The 18990-nt window shown below is 35.8% G+C and overlaps 1 protein-coding gene across 4 annotated transcripts in view; it reads left to right on the top strand.

The window, feature by feature from the left end:
• The window catches only part of DPF3 (double PHD fingers 3), a 209625-nt gene that overhangs the window by 175986 nt on the left and 14649 nt on the right, over positions 1-18990 (top strand). For 2 of the 4 annotated variants that reach the window (XM_070939585.1, XM_070939593.1), the window contains one exon: positions 145-273. In XM_070939585.1, the coding sequence (XP_070795686.1) occupies positions 145-273 (129 nt within the window). Of the gene's footprint in view, positions 1-144; positions 274-6545; positions 7814-13971; positions 16282-18990 lie in introns of those variants that run through there. The other 2 variants (XR_011600172.1, XM_070939604.1) reach the window with 2 other exon arrangements.

The following is an 18990-nucleotide window of genomic DNA, read 5'->3' as shown; positions in this document are numbered from 1 at the left end:
TCAAAGCCCAACTTTGATCCTTTGGCTTTGGCCAGTTAAAATTTTCAGTTGATAAATATGCTGTCCAAATACAACTAAATTATTAAGAATAAAAGATACACATGGAATTTTTCTCAATTTAAAGTATTATACTTCTACCTGCAGCCCAAAAAGGACCAGATGGGGCCATCATTTCCAATAACTACTGTGATTTCTGCCTTGGAGGATCTAATATGAATAAAAAAAGTGGACGACCAGAGGAGCTTGTTTCATGTTCGGACTGTGGGCGTTCTGGTAGGTGATATGTTATTGCAGCTATCTGTGAGCATTAAGCAACAACAACACTCTTTTCATATCTTGATGTTTATAGAGATAAGATTAAGGGATTTTTGAGTGGATTATGTTTTACAATATATGTTTGAATGCATATTTTAAAACTAATGGACGAACACAAAAGTGGAAAGTCTTGTAGAAAGACATTTGTTCTCATTTAGATGAAGACAAGATTAAAGGAGAGTTTTTCTCTTGACATGTTACATTTGGTATTCAATAATGTGCCACTCAAATTTTCTACAGGCTGGATTATGACCGATACAATGGGTCATTCTTTCTGTCTCTGCCTCTCTTTGTCTTTCTCTTTCTCATATATGCACACAAACAAGCACACCTCAGATTATGGGGTAAGGTTGAAGACAACTGTCTAATATTATTTTTTAGAATGTAACTTTTAGGGAGTTTTTTATTTCTCCATTTAATATATTATGCTTGTGTATGTATTTATAAGTGTGTACTTTATATAAATTACTTGCTCCATCATAAGTACTTTTTATTTCTGAGAAGTTCTGTTTGGATATTTTTATTTATTTATTAGAATTTATCCCAACTTATTAATTTATGAGTAAGTTGAATATTATTTTAACAAAGAAAGAAGCTGAACTTTGTAAAAGCATTGACTATGATGTATATGTTTTAAAAATCATTTTTAAAAAAAAAATTACTTTAAGACTTAAATTTAAACCCCATTTTTTAAAAGTATACATGTAGCCCTTCTGTGACAAGGTTTTTATTTCCTATTTTATTTTTAAATTTCCAGAGATGTTATTTATAACAGGAACTATTTTTTGTCTTAAATATGTATATGGATGGGGATAATATCGCAAGTTATGCATTGCATATACACAATATAAAATTGAATTTGTTGTTTCTCCTTCTAAAAATTGTTAACTTGAGACTATTGTTAAAACAATGCCAAAGCTTTTTTAAAAAAATTATCAGAAATCCTCAGTAATTTCCCTTGCTTCACTAAATATGTCTTGTCAGCAGCAGAGTGCTTTTGTATTTTTCTGGAGCTTCATACTTATTAAAGGGACAACGAAGAGTTGTGTAGCACTTTAAAGAATCAGCTTCATAAAATTAATTCAACTTTAGTCATCCAGTCTTTTGGAATGAGTGACCATAATACATTTAATAAAATTAAAGCTAAAGAAACTTATCCTAGGTAAGCAAACTGTGTGTATGTGTCACACATGCATATATGGACCTATAACTATAAAAACATGGCTACAGAATGCATTTTTCAGACACAAAATGCAAGAAAGGGATTTCTGTGTTACATTACACGGGAAATCTTTACCTTTACATTTTATCCCTGACCTTATATATATGTGTGTGTGTGTGTGTGTGTGTGTATACATACATACATACATACATACATACATACATACATACATACATATACATGTTTCTTGTTCTCCATCAGAATAAATCACATTATACATTCTCTAGCTACACTGATTTCAGGATTTTGGTTGCAATATTATTTATCTGCTTATTTAACAGGATTTATACCCTGCTGCAATTAATTAAACTCTCAGCAAATTACCGATATCTATTGGGCCATCCTTAAACTACACATAGCCCATTCAGGTGGAAAAATAGACAAAACACAACAATATTGGAGACAGATAATGTCAGATTAATCCTAGAGTGGAGAAAAAAAGCCCAAACATCAGTTGTTCCAATCAGCATCATTTAAACATGATCAATTATGTAAAGCCCTACTTGAACAATGTTACTTTGTTCTCCTAGACCTTGAACAGTAGACCTGTCCTTGAGCATTGTGGGATTTCCCTCATCTGAAAGAACTATTGGCATATAAAAGGAGGCTGCTTATCAGACACAGAAACCAAAGGACAAAAACTTGCAAATTTGAGACTTTGTCAACCCATCCATCAATTTTATTCATGCATATATTTACAGAACGGTATTGCAGGATCTACAATTCCTCAATATGTGATATGCCTGCATAAAAACCTGGCAAAGAGACATCCTGGTTCTGGGTAAATCCATCTAATCTAGCACTCTAGCCCACAATAATAGCCAAGCAGATGCAAATGGAAAGCCCCAAACTAGGATGTTAGTGTAATAAATCCCTCAAATGGACCGGGTCGTGCCTTTGCGGCCTCTGACCCGGCGCCGATCTCATTTAGCTCCTTGGTTTACCGAGGAGCTGAGGGAGTTGAAGCGCCGGAAAAGACGCCTAGAGAGTAGTTGGAGGGCCAGCCGTTCTGAATCGGACTGGACACTGGTAAGATCTCATATTAGGACTTACCTAGTGGCGATAAAAGCAGCGAAATGTAGCTATTTTGCTGCTCTTATTGCATCATCAGATAATCGCCCGGCCGCCCTGTTTAGGGTGACCCGCTCCCTGCTCCACCAGGAAGCGCGGGAGGACCCCTTGGAGGGTAGAGCCGAGGATTTTGTTCAATATCTGTATGACAAAATCACTCAGATTCGGGAAGATCTGGACTCCGACTGGGTAGTCTCAGGAGGAGGGACAGGGGCAGGTCTTGAGAATGTTATCTGGGATGAGTTTGATCCTGTGACCCCTGAGGATGTGGACAGGATTCTGGGTAGACTGAACGCGACCACTTGTTTATTGGACCCGTGTCCCTCCTGGTTAGTGCTGGCTTCTCGGGAGGTGACACGAGGCTGGTTCCAGGGGATTATAAATGCTTCGTTGGGTGAGGGTGTCTTTCCTGCCGCCTTGAAAGAGGCGGTGGTGAGGCCTCTCCTCAAGAAGCCATCCCTGGACCCAGCAATGTTGGTAAATTATCGTCCGGTCTCCAACCTTCATTTTGTGGCGAAGGTTGTTGAGAGTGTGGTCGCGAAACAGTTCTCCCAGCACCTGGATGAAACAACGTATCTGGATCCGTTCCAGTCGGGCTTCAGGCCCGGGTACAGCACGGAAACGGCATTGGTCGCGTTGGTTGATGATCTCTGGAGGGCTCGGGACAGGGGGTGCTCCTCTGTCCTGGTCCTGTTAGATCTCTCAGCGGCTTTTGATACCATCGACCATGGTATCATGCTGCACCGGTTGGAAGAGTTAGGGGTGGGAGGCACTGTGTTGCGGTGGTTCTCCTCCTTTCTCTCTGACCGGTCGCAGTCTGTGTTGACAGGGGGACAGAGGTCGACCCCGAGGCCCCTCATATGTGGGGTGCCGCAAGGGTCGGTCCTCTCGCCTCTCCTGTTCAACATTTATGTGAAGCCGCTGGGCGAGATCATCCGTGGTTTCGGGGTGGAGTACCATCAGTACGCTGACGACACCCAGCTGTACATCTCCACCCCGGATCATCCCAATGATGCCCTTGAAGTGATGTCCCGGTGCCTGGAGGCCGTACGGATCTGGATGGGGAGGAACAGGCTCAGGCTCAACCCATCCAAGACCGAGTGGCTGTGGTTTCCGACGTCCCGATATAGTCAGTTGACGCCATCTCTGACTATTGGGGGCGAATCACTGGCCCCCACAGAGAGGGCTCGCAACTTGGGCGTCCTCCTGGATTCACGGCTGTCTTTAGAAGAGCACTTGACGGCCGTGACTGGGAGGATTTTCTATCAGGTTCGCCTGATTCGCCAGTTGCGTCCCTTTCTGGATCGGGACTCGTTATGCACAGTCACTCATGCCCTCGTCACCTCCTGCCTGGACTATTGTAATGCTCTCTACATGGGGCTCCCCTTGAGGAGCACCCGGAGGCTCCAACTGGCGCAGAGTGCGGCCGCGCGGGTGGTAATGGGAGCGTCATGGCGCTCCCATGTGACACCTCTCTTGCGCGAGCTGCACTGGCTCCCGGTGGTCTTCCGGGTGCGCTTCAAGGTTTTGGTTACCACCTTTAAAGCGCTCCATGGCTTAGGACCTGGTTATTTACGGGACCGCCTACTACCACCAATAGCTTCCCACCGGCCAGTACGCTCTCATAGAGAGGGACTCCTCCGGGTGCCGTCAGCCAAACAATGTCGGCTGGCGACCCCTAGGGGGAGAGCCTTCTCTGTGGGGGCACCTACCGTCTGGAATGAGCTCCCCCCAGAGATACGGAGGATCCCGGATCTGCGCACCTTCCGCCGCGCTGTGAAAACTCTTTTATTCCATCAAGCAGGCTTGGCCTAATCTCCTCCCTCTTTTAATATATAAATTTTAAATCTGTTCTTAAATTATTGGGGTGTTTTAATTTGTCTGGGCCAAAAAATGATTTAATTCGATTTTAACTGGTTTTTTAAATTTTTGTATTTATGTATCTTATTGCTTGGCTGTTCACTGCCCTGAGTCCTTCGGGAGTAGGGCGGTATACAAATCAAATAAAACATAAAACAAACATAAAACATAAATGTCAGTCATATGACTAATACAATATAGACATATTTATGGTATCCATTGATACTATGTAAACGTAAGTAGTATTTACTGATATACAGTAGATGGTTGTGTCCCACAGTACCATCTGCTATCTAATAGAATAAAAAGGCAGTGGTGGGATTCAAATAATTTAACAACTGGTTCTCTGCCCTAATGATTTCTTCCAACAACCAGTTCACCAAACTTCTCAGAAAGTTAACAACCGGTTCTCCCGAAGTGGTGCGAACTGGCTGAATCCCACCACTGTAAAAAGGTATATATATGCAAAAGGCAAAATTGCAGTGGATGTAAAAAAAAAAAAAGGCAGAAATTTGTGCTGCTGTAAAAAAATTTGACTTTTTTTATCCCTTGCTATCGACATACTTGATATGACATCATTCAGAGGATTTTATGGGTGTTAGGGAGAGTATAGTAACCATATGCTGGCAGCCAATGAAAGGAATATGGTACTATCTTTGCTGCTGCCAACATTAAAAGCAGTGGCAAGTAATGTCAAAAATGAAGTGAATGATTTTAGTTTCATGTTTGTCCTGAAAGTTTTAAAAAATGGTTTTTGTGCTATGCCACACAAACATATCCCTTTTGTTCCATGGCCAGTTGACTCCAATATTTAGAGGGCTCCTCCCTCTATTTCTTTATATCTATATCCATATATCTGTGTGATACATGCATACATCTTAGGAAAGCTTGGGTCACTTTATCTTTAAAATACCACAAGGTGTTTTAATTTGCTACACTAGGAAAGCATAGCTTCCCTCTGGATATTTTTATCAACAATAATTAATTCTTACCATATTCATTATCTGTGAACTACCAGCCTGAGGCAAAATTTCCAACATATTTTACTTTTCATGCTTACTTTTATATAAAAAAGTTTTTCTTATCTTCTTGTTCTCATATTTGTAAACCATCTTCAAAATATGCCATAGCAATTTGATTTTATATATGGCTTTCTAATGATAGAGTTTAGTGTATATATAAACATATATATGTATATGTGAGTATATTTGTATGTGTGTATACACACACTTATACTAAAACTTATTTTCTATATATATAGTCATACTATATGCTTATTAGAACTACTGATCAACAAGGAATGGGGGAAGGAAATATTTCACACTTTAAGGAATGGATTCTGTAACATAATATTTCTGATATATATTAAAAATTATATACTGTATTAGAAGTCTTCCCCGCTCTCTCTCCCTCCTGCTTTGAAATGTTTACTTTTTACTTATATTCATAATATATTTTTACAAAGACATTTATTGCAATATGTATTTATTGTTAAAATATTTTCCATTTTAATTTTCAAAGAAATCACACCGCTTAGGAGAACTGGTACAGAAAGAGAACTCAATGAGGTTATTTAAAAAAAAAACCATGGAAAACTTATGAAATGGGTTATTATGCTAAAATAGAGTGTTTGATAATAAATGAAAGACAATCATTGTACCCTGCACTTTTAATGGATACATAATATAAACTCTGGGCTCAAGATAAAGTTACTCATATAATTACAAAAAATATTTTCTGTGTGTTTCAAAAGAGAGGAAAACAGGGTTAACCCTTTTGCTGCCTTAGATATGGGGCATCTGGAGTGGTATAAATATTTTTTTTTTAAAAAAAATCAGTTGTTGTTTATAATTTCCTTACTGTTCATGTTTTGTTTTTATTGCTTTGCATTATTGTCCTGAATATATGTGTATGTGTGTATGTGTGCATGTATACATAGGCATATATACATATATATTTACGACTGAGATAAATCTTTTATCTGAAATTTCTAATAATGATTAAAGTAATGTTAATGAAATAAATCATGATGCCTGTTACTTAACCCATGTGCTGATATATTCATCATACATGTCAGCTCATTTGGGAAGAGAAAGCAGGAAGGAAGAAGCGGCTGCAGCATTTCCCACGGAGGACTTGTTCGGTTCCACCTCGGAAAGCGACACCTCAACTTTTCATGGTTTTGATGAGGATGATTCGGAAGAGCCTGTCTCAAACTGGAGCAGCAGCTCCCAGTCTGCAAAGAAAAAGGGCAGTTGCTAAAATAACTAAAGCACACAAACTCTATGAATGACTTTTCTGCCCTTTCTGCTACTTTTAACTCTTACTGTTGTTACTGCATTTTTTTTAGAGCCACCTGTTTTCACTTTGGGGCGAATACACTGAAAGCACAACAAACTATTTTTTTTAAAAAAGAAAACCTGAAATCTTTTTTTGACAAGTTTATTTTCAATATTTCCTTAACAGTGCAAATGTGAAATGTGGATATCCTTTTTTTTAAAGTAATAAGTAAACAATTAAATAGAAGAGTGCTAATTTTCTCAGCTTTTAAGATATATATAGGTATAGATATAGATATATATATTATACACAGGTACAACACAAAATTGGAAGGGTTGGACACCAGCAGGTACCTATCTCAAATAGTGTTTTAAATATTTATTTCTATATTCTATATATTATTAGAAGAAAGACTTTTGAGATTAAGGCAAAAAAAAAGCATGAAATCTATGCGATTATCTAATTATTAAAAAAAGAGAAACAGTGATAGTATGACTAGTTCAAGATGAAAAGGAAATCCAAATGTTTGCAAGTGTGAATTTTGCACTGCAAAAAGATTGCATTTATTGTAGCACACTGGATTTTTTTTTCCTATTCCCCTTTTGTACTACTGCTATGTTCACCTTTAAGCATATACCAAACACAAGGACGATTGACAAAATCACAAACACAAATTTCCTGCCATTTTCATTTGGACACAGTTTTATGTCTTCATCTCTCCAAGCTTGGCATCTTTTTACCAGATACTGCTTTTTGGATCGGTTTTGTTTGTTTTTTCCATCACCATTTTAGAAAGGACTTTCTGAGCACATCTGTGGAATACACCCATTAATTCTATGGATGAAATAAATAATGTGAATCTTGAAAGAAAAGAAAAGAAAAAATATACCTCATGTTCCTTATTTTATTTTTAAAAAATAATATTAAAAACCCATTTAGTCTTATTTTTGATATTTTTCTTGAAATAAACCAAAGCAATACTCACTAATTTTCAAAGGGCAACAGAGAATACCGAAACTGATTTGCTATTCCAGCAACATAAATTTGAACAGCAGGAATAAAAAGGTAAGTTGTAAAATAAGCATGTTTTGTTCTTCATGAAATGCTTGTGCTTTGAATTTGTCGCAAATAATCACCGTGGCTAGTGAAAGTCATAAGCCAAGATATGAATGAGATAAGAGATATCTCTTTGTGATACAACCAATCAAATTGGGAAGTGTCTAATTAATATTAATATCCGTTGCTTTTAAATAGGGAGATGATGGACACCAACTTCAGAACAATCCAGGATATTATTTAATTTTAATTACCTGGATTCCAAAATCGAAAATCAGTTTCTTGGTTCAGACAGAATGGTAGTTAATGTGAGACTTCCTACTTTGTAAATTTGTAAATTCTGTAAAGAGATTAATAAAGGATAGGCAAAATTATTGTTCATAGTATCTTAGTTTATTAGTTCAGTAGTTCATCATATTTTACATTAATAATATTTCATACATACCTGTGGTTAAGATAAAATTTAAAATGAAAATGTGATTTAGTTAACTGAATTATGTCCTGTTTTCTATGTGTCTATATATACATTTATGCCTTTGTATATGTGTTTTGATAGGCAAGTATAAGTAGGGATATCAGTAATTGTGTCATCTTGTATCACATAACAAATACATTTCAAAAACTGGGAAATAAGAACACTATTGAATTCAGCATTCTGTATCTTATTTTATTTTATTTATATGCCTTGTTTATTTAATTTAAATCATTTATTTTATTTATATATTTAATATTCTATAATTTACTCTACATAGTGTCTCTGTGTCTTACATTAGTCAAACAGATGCATGCTGAATGTCATAAGTGGGACATTAATACAATAGCCCTCGTATTTAAATATGGGATTTTTAATTGAGGAAACATAGCTATCAGTAGAAATAGTAATTCATATTTGTTAATTTTATGAATACATAATTCCTTTTAAACTCATCTAAATGATACCATAACTTATTTGATGATGCAGAATTCTGTTTATCAGTCCTGAATTTCCTCACATTTAGTTTCATTGGCTTAATTTAAATTCTATTATTAACAGAAAAACTTCTTGCTCAATACATTTTCTATTCTTTTTAAACTTAAAAACATCTTAACATTGTACTCTCTCCCCACAGAACTACATCTCCATATAGTTTATATTTACAACTAATAATATAATATAAATAAACCTTCTAAAACTGCATTTACTTATACCTAAGCCAATGTTTTTCTTTGTGTGTTTTTTTCTTTTTAATGATGAATAAGTGGCCATTCTATAGTCAAAAGCTTTTTCTGTAAAGATTCTGTGGGACTTAGTTGATATAAAACATACTCAGGATGCAAATAGAAGAAAATAAGTTTATTTAGACCTATAATTATAAAAAGAAGATCTGCCCAAATAGATTTAAATGCACAAGATCTCAACATCAAAGCAACTAATAATATGTTAGTCTAAAGAGAATATAACATTCTTGTTTTCTGAATTTTAGTCAGACAGTCAAAACATTTTCAAGAGTTACTCGGCTACAGATAACAGTAGTTCCAGAAGAAGAGACTAACAGCAATGGGAAACATAGATTGTTGTTTGGGGCACATAGTCTTCAATAATGTACTTATATAATAAATTAGATTCCTTATTTCCTTGTTAATTAACCATATCTGTCTTTCCATGGGTAGGTTACCTAATTTTATTTAAAATAAACAATGGGAATATATAATTATATAATTATTATTCATCTTAACAGCAAAACAAGATGCTCTTGTCTCCTTTTGGATAGATTTTACCATCAGTTGAAAGTAGTACTACTGGGAGTGAAGAAGTTGGAATTTAGGACTTTGGTCCTAAGTATTGAAAATGTGGGCTTGGCCTTTCTAGGCCCTACCCATTGGTGCCATACATCCCGACAATTATAAGGAAAGCAAAATACAATGTTGCAGTAGGATTTGAAATGATAGAGGACCCAGTAGATATTAAGTAAAAGTAAACATTTGTTCTCCCACCATCAGACTTTCAGAATAGTTGTCCAGGGGGATAGCAAAGTTAGTGATATAATAATTTGTCCTTTCCCCATATAATCTCTGTCTACGCTTAGGGGCAGTATAAGGAAATGAGTGATTGTTTGAAAACAATGAGTTTTCAGAGAAACAGCTTTTACTATACCATGAACTCTAATAGCAGATGGATACTAATTTGAGCATCATGTTGCCTAATAAAGTTTACAAATTAGATTTGATAAAAACTAGTATCTCATTGTTACCTACTGTAATCCCCAAATACCTAAAAATAATGCTCTCTAGCTTCTATGCAGGATAAACACATAGTAGCATATTGATTTATTTTATCCTTAATCTTTCCTCCCTCAGTAAATACCCATAAGTATTGTTCATTGTTAGTGGTTGCTCAAATTTGCTATTTTTTCAACTATGGCTGTAGTTTCAAAGATAGAGCAAATCATCCCTGCCAATGCCTGAAGCAGATCAGATAGCAAATACACACAGCCTGTGCAAGGGACACCATCTGTGATAAATGCCTTCTGTGCCTGCTGTCAAATTATAATCTGGAAAATTATTTTTATTATTGTCGTGGTCAGAAACAAAAGCAAAAGTAGCTGTCCAAAATTTGAATTAGTCCCAAATATAATTTAGTTTGCTTCTATAACATCCATAGTCTGACTGTTCTATTATACAGTAAACTGTATGATAAACCCCATTCTGTTCTGAGTCTAATGTTATCATTGGTCGTGAAAATACCAAAATCAGGCCTAAAATGAAAGCTCTCTTTTTAAATAAAGATTTACTTGAAGGAAGGCAGGATAAAAAGTTTTAGAGCCGTGATGGCGAACCTATGGCATGTATGCCACAGGTGGCACGCAGAGCCGTATCAGTGGCCACATGAGCTCAGCTCCACCAACTGATTTTCGGGCCTTCCAGGTCCACCGGAAGTTGGCAAACGAGCCATTTCCGGCCTCCGGAGGGCCTCTGGAGGGATGAGGAAGGCTGTTTTTGCCCTCCCCAGGGTCCTAGAAAGGCTCTGGAGCCTGGGGAGGGCAAAAAGCGGGCCTACCGGGCCCATCATGCCATCGTGTGCCAAATGCAGGGGGAGCACTAGGGGTCGCATATGGGTGTGGGCACACACGTGCCTGACCACCCCGCACTCCTCCCACTTTTGGCATGCGATGGCAAAAAGGTTAGCCATCACTGTTTTAGAGAATTCTGTACAGCACATTATGAATTGTACAGAAGGAAAGTAAAAATCCTATTTTTTAATGTTAGAATTTCAATATTACTTTGTTTCTTTAAATTTATAGTTCCCCAATTTTAGTCTTAAAACTTAAAGCAGTTTGTATAGGTAAACATTCATGGAATTTTGTACAGTATGATAATTTGTAATTGACATATACATTTCCCAAAAATGTAGCTGTTCTTCAGTAAAATTTTCAAATTCTAATGATTGAACAGATATATTTGAAAAGACTTTCTTATGGCCACAATCCAACAAATAGCTTGGTGTATTTATGTCCAATGAATTCAGTACTAGCTAGTACATATGGACCTATAATCGAAGTGGTAGAGCATAAACAAAGATGCCTCTGCTTTTAATATATTCTTGACAGGTGCCATGAGCACCTGTCACATATGCCCCAAATCAAACTCTGGCTTTTGATTTTTCTCTTGCAGAACACTATTTCTATGTTGAATGGTTTTTACTTCTACCTCATTCTAACATCACTCAAGGAGCAGCATAAGCAGCTCTTTCCCAGAAATTACAGCTAAGAAGTATTATCTTTAAGTCCTTCTTGAATGCTGCACCAACTACTCCCCATTTTTCATCACTATTTGCTTCAATCCATCACTATTTCTTCCAAAAATATCTGATATTTTTTTTCTTTCATCTGTATGGATTTTAGCCGGGGGGGGGAGGGCATATTTGTATGAAAATCCTTCAGTTTAGTTGTAGTTCCCTACATAAAGTACAAAACAATTGTCAGCCTTCCCAATAGACCAGATCAAAAGGAAATCAGAAGGAGCTAATTTTATTTTACCATAGGGCTACATTAACAGAATCTTGCAAGTCTGATATTGTAGTACAAATCTCCTGCCATCTCTTTTACAGCCTGAGAAGTTAGGGAGGCTCCTTTCTTAGTTCTTTCTCTATCCCTTATGCAGCTCCAGGCTTCCCCAAGCAGTATTTGGTACCTGCTCCCAAGGTCATTCCCATATAACATTACAACAATGAAATTCATCTTCACTAAATTATTATGGTATATTCACTACGTTAAGCAAGGGACTCCTCTTTTCAATCAATATTTATGGTCTTCAAAGAGCTGGCCCTTAATTTTAAAGCTGCCATATACTGACAGATCTGAATAATGTGATCTGATTGCAGAACACCATTTTATCTTCATCAGAATCTGGATGATATGAACACTTGGAGGATCTTTCCTCAAGGTAATAGTATGATGGTACTAGTCTTCTTAAATAAAAGGAAACATGCACTTAACAGAAAAAGAAAAAAAACTAATCAAACCGAGTAGCACAATATCTCATAGGATAGGGACAGAATTCACCATTGACAGTGTTATATATAAGAATATATAATAACTCAGTGACTAGTGAATGGTCTCATTGTCTATATATAGTCAATAGAGAATCACAACAGACCATTGAGAATTGAACATGTTTAAATGGCATAAAAAGCTGGCTGCCAGAGAGTAGAGAAAGAATAGAATGGTTAGATAAAGGAATCAAATGTATCTATATTATATATTTTATTGATAGGCACTACTTTTTCACCACTTAATCACAGATTTCTTATCACCATGCATCTTTAAAAAAAAAATTAATCAGAAACTGAGTAATAAAATGCACAAATCAAATGCATTCCTAATAAGCAACTTTGTATGCCGAGGTGGCGCAGTGGTTAGAGTGCAGTGCTGCAGGCTCCTTCTGCTGACAGTGGGTAAAATGAGAACCCAGATTGTTGGGGGCAATATGCTGACTCTGTAAACCGCTTAGAGAGGGCTGTAAAGCACTGTGAGGCGGTGTATAAGTCTAAGTACTACTATTGCTACTATATGTTGCTTGGCCTGGTTTTTAGCAGAAGTGTGAGTTAATTTGTAAAACTTCTGAATTTGATTCAGGCACAGTATGAACATTTGTATAATAAATCCTTCTGAAAATTTATCAAGTCCTAAAGAGGTTGGTGATTATAGTGGTGCATTTTTGTAAGAGTTATCACTGTCACTATTTTTAGTAGCTCAGAAGCTGAAGGATTGCTATGTCAACTTAATCCCGTAGCAGATAGTTTAGGTGAAGAATAAACTGAAACTTTTTCATTTAGTTCCAGCATTAAAAGCAGGCAGCTATCATTCCCTTATATGGTCTACTATTCTTAGACTTGTCACATAATTCTACTTAGCTTTAAACTACTGTATCATGAATTTACAGTGTCAGTTCTTGTTGTAGTGAAGTATATGGTCCTGGATTTCATCCATACTTCTGGAAGGTGATGACATGTTATATATAGTAGAGAGAACTTATATCTTTTAAAAAGTTCGGCAGAAGCCAGAATTCCAGTAGATTTTCTTCACCCTGAGTGTTATTGTGACATATGTACTAGCTAAATTCATGTATCTGTATAACTAGTTTAGACAGGGGTACATTAAATAACACACTGGGGAGGGATTCTGCAACTGAGGCCTGGACCAATGCATAGAGGATATTGCCATGATTCTGCTCTTACTAATGTAGGCTCATTGTACAGTAGTGGCCAAAATTGCGGAAATCTTTTGGGAAAAGTATATTTTCTAAAACTAGCTAATAACACCACTTTTTTTTTGGAGTAGTACCATAAAATTATATATCAATGGAAAGATAATTTAATCAGAATGTAATGCAATAACTTTTATGAAGGATTTGCTATTAGAATAGCAGTTACAGTATAAAGAAGAAAAGTGAATCACGTAGAAAAAACAAGATATAAAAAATTTGTTTCGATTGCTCCAGAGCTGTGAGATGATGCACTGACACAAAGCATGTTCCAAAGAAAGACTTAGTGTGTTTTGGCTCATCCAAACTTGGAGATGCGATTTCTTGTTATACCAGTTACTGCTATTTTTTAAAAAAAGAAAGTCTGCTTGGTGTTTGAAATATCTTTGAGCTTTTTTCTTTCTTTCTTTGCTTTTCTTCTACAGATAACACCCCTGTGCTTACTTGGAATCTGAATCCTTCATGGAATCTATGGAAGAAACCAACCAACTAAGAGTGTTCAAAATGCTCTGATCTTTCTCACATTGCCCGATCCTGTCTCACCTGTGTCTTGTTCCCACACGAGAGTTTGGACTGTGGAATGCCTGCTGGCACTTGCTCAGAGAAGTTTTGGGGGTTCCCTAAGCTTGTGCAATACAAAAAAAAAAACCTTACATTTTTTTTAAAAAGAAAAATATCTTTAAAGTGTTGTGCGAGTTTGTGTGTGTGTGTATGCGTGTATATCTAAGTCCAGGTCAAACTGGAACTGTTCAGCAGCAGAAATGACTGAAAACAAAAAAAAAACTAATGAAAAAAAAACTTGACATAAACTAGAACAAGTTATTTTATTTATTTCAATATTTAAGAGAGAAAAGTAGTGCTGACATTGCACAGTATTTTTGTTTTAAATGGATTTTACTTCAGCATTTAAAGGCTTTTTTTGTAAAGGTAGGACTTTTGCAAAACTCTTAATGCAAGATAAAGGCTGTTTACTTGCAGGATAGTTTTTTAAAGTTATGAAAATAAAGATAAACTTTGCTCTCTCTTATACTTTAAATATGCCATTCATAGACCATGCTGGGGTTTTCATTTTTCAAAGTGGATGTGGTAAGTTTAAATTATTCTGGATTATTTTTTGAATGTCTGCTAATGTTTTCTACTTAACTGTACTAAATTAGACAAAAACCCTAGTCTAAACAAAATATTTTGAAAAGCAAATGCTGACTTCTGGGCAGGTGTTTAAAACATAGAATAACAAAAATGTAGACATTAGCAATAATGCTACTGAAGCTAGGTGTTTTTAAGGGAAAAAATGCTGTTTTTTGTAACATTTTCACCTCATGCTAACAGCTCCTTGTGAAATAAATCAACAAAACGTGAACAACTCAATATTTAATTACTGGAATAGTATATTTGGAGAAAAGCCTATACCTCTAATAGTATTATATGAAGCATTTGAAAGAACATTTGGGGACATTTAGAAGATTAATTTTCTTTTTTTTTTTTAGAAATTATAAAATGGGATGTAGTCACAGACCATAGCTGTTCTCTACTAAAGTTTTTTTTTAGGACCAAGGTATGATCCATGGACAATTGGTGCTTATAAAGTATGTGTCAGAAATTCTGCAGGAGACTTCCTATTAAAAAGTAACATGAGAATAGGTTTATTCTAATCATTTTGCTTGGAGGTGCATGTAAATAATGGAGCAATAAGTGATCCTGGAAGAAGTTATCTGGATAAAGTTTCCCTCTAAATTAATTATGCCAGATGATGTAAAATAATCCATTGTGTGTGTGGACCAGCAATACCTTGGAACTGGATGGTGCAAAGGAATTGTATGTATGCTTGCCTGGAAGCAGATTTTGCAGAGTTTTAGAATGACTTATACCCTAATAAGTGTGCATAGAAGTGTTTAATCTGATGTGTAGTTAAGTACAGTAATCCTTGGATAAAATCTGTTTGCCATAAAATACAGGTAAAAAAATTATATGCTTTTCTAAAACCTCAGTCATCACTGTATGCATGCACAACTCCCTTTTATATAGGCATCAAATCCTATTAGCCAATAACAGACATTCAGGTATAACAGACCCTCATTCCTCACATTAGACTATTAAATTAAATACTTAATGTCATATATTCTTTTGGGGTGTAAATGTGACATCTATTCTCTGAATTTCTGGGAGCAATCTTCAGTTCGCTGCTGCACAATCACTATACAATTCTTTTAGGATTTTTCAGGAGTTCAAGAATGTGAATCCACAGTTAAGTAAATTAAAGTTGCATGGCAGTGGTGCTATAAATTGTGCATATCCTGTTGTCTCTCAGGGATGCTGGATATTAGGGCAATGCAGAATCAGCCCAGAAGAAGCACTACATACATTCTAGTCATGGAATCCAATATGAGAAGTCAATGTCCCAGGATACTGCATACTAAAAATAATGAAAATCCTGTTAGGAGAGGAAAAAGACTCCTAAAAAGTACATCAATCACAACCCATAAATTACAATTATGCTGCCATTTTATATAAATATTCCATTAGGTTAAAAAATGTATATCCATGTTGAAGAGCTTTTGTGTTCACATACAATTGACTTCCAAGACATATCCTGTACACTTTTCTGTAAATATTTATTTGTCCACCTTTTTTAAAAAGAAAAACTTGTGAAATTGCAATTGCTGTATATAATTTTTGAAGGTCCTCATTGTTTACAATGCTGTCCTCCAGTTTGCAAATAAAACTTCCTTCTCTAATTATTTTTGTTTTTTTTCCCAATTGATAAATTATTACTTACTTGGTTGCTTAAATGCTTTTTATGAAAGTATTTTTAAAATTTTCCCTATTGCTTTCACTTTGTAGCAAAAGAGAACAGGACATACAAAAACAGCTGTTTTAAAGTAGACTTCTGCTCATGTAACCCATTCCTTTGCTCTTTGAGCAGGAAATTGATCTTATTGGTCTAAATAATCTCTTTCAATCAGTATGATTCCACTGCCTAATCTATCATCCATCTTCTCTGGGAGTTAGTCCAACATCAACAGGAGAATAAGAAATTTCACATCCCTGGCCTTGCATAACCCAAAGCCTTTCCCAGTTCTGCTTTCCAGTTCTAGGAAAGTCATGTTATCTGAACTTTTGAAAGTTGCAATCCTAATATTATTGAACCCAATTTTCAGGGAGACTGAAATGGTTCCTACCTGTAGGGTGTATAAAAGAAGACTTAAGGACTTTTTAAATTGGCCTTTTTATGTTGAAGAAAAATAGCTGTCTGGAACCCTGACCTGGATTAAACCCTGATATAATCCAGAAGACACAATTATCTTCTACGGAAAAACTACAGATGCAAACATCAGACGCTAAAGAGTCATTTGGCCATATGGAAATTAGTCACAGAAGCAAAAAATGAGTTCTCTCAAATTCACATCGAATAGTGCTGAGTTTTAGAAGCAAACTAAAAGTAGATTTTGTAAACTTGTTTTTTAAATGTAATTTACATAATGTGTAGCTTAAGTCTTATTTATTTAACTATAAAATTTATATAGTTTTGACACTATACTGGATAATTACAATAGCTTGTGGACCCAGAGAAATATAAAATTTGGAGCACATTACATTGGGGAAATCTGCAAGAAAGATCATGTGTGCATGCCAGTTCAATAGTGTTTTGTTACTGGAGGTGTTTTGATCAAGATTTTAAGTAGCATGGTTACAAATATATCTGTAATAAGTTAGGCAAGCTTAGTCTACACAAGCTAGAAATTAACTTCTGGTGCATGTAAAATATTGCCTTCTGAAGGAAGCATGTTTAAGATCACAGGACCAGAGATAATGATTCACTACTATACCACATATTTATATATACTATATAAAGGGAATGTACTATATATTCCCTTTCTGTTCCTCAAGAGGGTAATGCTTTCTGTGTTGAAAACTGAAACCAACAAACCATAAGAAGAGCCCTGGTGGCACAGTGGTTAGAAGGCAGTACTGCAGACTAACTCTGCCCACAGCCAGGAGTTTGATCCTGACTGGCTCAAATTTGGCTCGGCCTTCCATCCTTCCGAGGTTGGTAAAATGAGGATCCAGATTATTGGGGACAATATGCCTACATTTGTAAAGTGCTCAGACAGTTCTGTAAAGCACTATGAAGCAGTATATAAGTCTAAGTGCTGTTGCTATTAATGCAACATAGCCTGTTCTGTCAGACTAGTCATTATGGTTTGTAAACCTTATTTTATGCCAGTTCTTTCCTAATTTGGATGCTTTCCAGATGTTTGGATTCCAATTCTGAGAATTCTTCTGCTAGTGTTGATGTTGCTGAAACCTGTGGAAATTTGGGTCTACATATTTTTAGAGTTTATGAGTTTATGGCTTAGCATTGTAAATGAACAATGATGTAGCTTATTCAGCCTACCATGCTTAAGTCTGACTGAACTGATTGAATCAGGCTCTTACATTCCATGGTGTATTATACAAAGGCTGCATTAGATTTCTCAGACTGTAATTTCTCGATTCTGAAAGCTATTCACATATTTTACTTCAAATATACCAGTATAATCTATTTCGGAAAAGTTGGAAAGGAGGGTATAACCAAAATGATGTATGATAAGCAACAAGATAAAGCTGTTTCAAAAGAGGGATCATTAAAAGTTTGGATAATCTTTCAGTTTCAAAAAGTTACTGGGACAGGTAGGTTACAGGTGAGACTGTCATCACAAAGCAGTGTTTCTCAACCTCAACAACTTTTAATATCTGTGCTCTTCAATTCCCAGAATCCTGAGAGTCAAAGTCCATACATCCTAAAATTGCTGAGGTTGGTAAACATTGTCATAAAAAATACATTTGAAACTTTTTCCATTTCCCAGTAAGAGATGACACTGTAGTACAGAGGCATAGATTCATTTATTTTAAGTATGAATTTATACTCTTTTATATGCTAAGCAGTTTCACAAGTCATGCAATCACAATACTATTTGTGTTAAGAGAAACAAGGTCAAAAAGGGCATTATATTAGCACTTTAAAGGTACCTGTGTGTTTATGGGAAATGTTTTTTTTTTATCCAGTCAGACATTCTACATTTTTGCATCTATATCCTTGTTTTTTTTCTTTTTTCTTTTTTGCTTGGTTGCACATTTTCAAAAGGTTAGTCAGCTTATCAATTAACTGAATGCTTTGTGGCACGTGAACTTGTCTGGGTGGAAAGCCTGTGGCAAACCAATCATAAATTTCTGAGCCCTGCAGACATTTTCTTCTAGGATAAACTTGGTTGAGGATGTCATGAAAACAAAAATGGGCGCAGATACAGTATCTATAACTTTTGTGTTATAGCTAGTTATTCTGCCTAGTCATTTGATTTTCAATTTCAAATGTGTTCTATTAATTTTTTGCTTGAGAAGTAAACATTGAAATGCCCCGTGTAGAGGTATAATATCTAATGACAGCTTTGACCATCAATGGGTAA

Source organism: Pituophis catenifer, unplaced genomic scaffold (assembly GCF_029215685.1).
Source record: "Pituophis catenifer annectens isolate HBS135680 unplaced genomic scaffold, rPitCat1.0.hap2 SCAF_1, whole genome shotgun sequence".
NCBI lineage: Eukaryota > Metazoa > Chordata > Lepidosauria > Squamata > Colubridae > Pituophis > Pituophis catenifer.
This window is presented reverse-complemented; position numbering and strand designations above follow the sequence as displayed.